At 45.6% G+C, this 1,039-nt stretch overlaps 1 protein-coding gene across 1 annotated transcript; it reads right to left on the bottom strand.

The window, feature by feature from the left end:
- Positions 1-219: 219 nt before the first annotated feature.
- LOC131214856 (peritrophin-1-like) lies at positions 220-644 on the bottom strand. Its single transcript, XM_058209184.1, has 2 exons — positions 607-644; positions 220-547 (listed from the first exon to the last, which is right to left on the bottom strand). Exons 1-2 carry the CDS (start codon positions 611-613, stop codon positions 273-275), a joined length of 282 nt encoding a protein of 93 aa, XP_058065167.1. The 5' UTR covers positions 614-644; the 3' UTR covers positions 220-272.
- Positions 645-1,039: the final 395 nt, after the last annotated feature.

Genomic DNA, 1,039 nt, shown 5'->3' with positions numbered 1-1,039 from the left:
CAACCGACAAACTGACCCTGTTTTGAAATTTGTTCACAAATTGCATGTCGAGTCTTCAGATTTCCACCCGCGGCAGTGACATTTATGACGTCTCCGGAGATGTCACTTCATGCGATATTGCATTGCAGATCGCAGCGTTTGGACCGGCCTTTATGTTTTTCAAGTTTGAACCGACGGGTTAGTAACGGCCGTTAAGCTAAAGTTAAGCAATTTAATTTGTGTATCAAACAATCGTTTATTCTTTGGGTTGGGTAATTTACATTATCGTCGCATTAGATGATGGCATGGAATGGAAGCGGACGAACACAATCCACTTCCGACGGATGGTCGCAGTAGTCTTTCGCAATGTTCCAGTGAAGCCCAGCGGGGCACTCCATCTCGACCTTTTCGCCATTGAAGCATTTGTAAAACTTTTTACAGCTGGTCGGATGGGGAAAGTGAACCGGGTTGAATATGTCATCCTTTTCGGGGCATGTAGGCTCATCTTCCGAAGCATTTGTCGTTGCCGCAAGCACGGCCACTACCACTACCATCACTGCGCTAAAGACTGCAATTTTGAAAAGGCGTTAATAGCTTACGTTACTTGTTACTGCTTTAGATTATTACCTTGCATGATTCTTAAATACGGCGATACGAGAGGCACGGCAAGTTGACTAACGCGTGGTAGAACTTTCTCCGTTTTATAGGCGCTTCGTGGGGCAATTGAAATCTTATCGCGAAAGGCAAAGTGCTGATAAAAACCGTTAAATCAATCGTTTGTGTCAACAAATTGAGATTGGCGCGGAAAGTGAAGGGCATTCGTTTTGAAGTTGATGATCCCCCGTTTGCACTCGGCCTCGGCGCGGAGGATGTTGTAGTTCGGTGTTGAATCGCAAACATGAGCAAAGTTGTTCGCCTGTCGTTCGCACGATAATAAGCACGTTCAGTAAAGCGAAGTAAAGTGAGTGAAAATGGTTCACTTTCGACTTTGTCCGCCGAAGGGAGTATGTGAGTGAAGAAATGAAACCCGTCCCGACAACGACGAGATAATGCGGACAAG

This window comes from Anopheles bellator, unplaced genomic scaffold (genome assembly GCF_943735745.2).
Source record: "Anopheles bellator unplaced genomic scaffold, idAnoBellAS_SP24_06.2 scaffold03047_ctg1, whole genome shotgun sequence".
In the NCBI taxonomy this organism is placed as follows: Eukaryota; Metazoa; Arthropoda; class Insecta; order Diptera; family Culicidae; genus Anopheles; species Anopheles bellator.
Note: the sequence above shows the minus strand (reverse complement) of the source record. Positions and strands in the feature narration are given on the sequence as shown.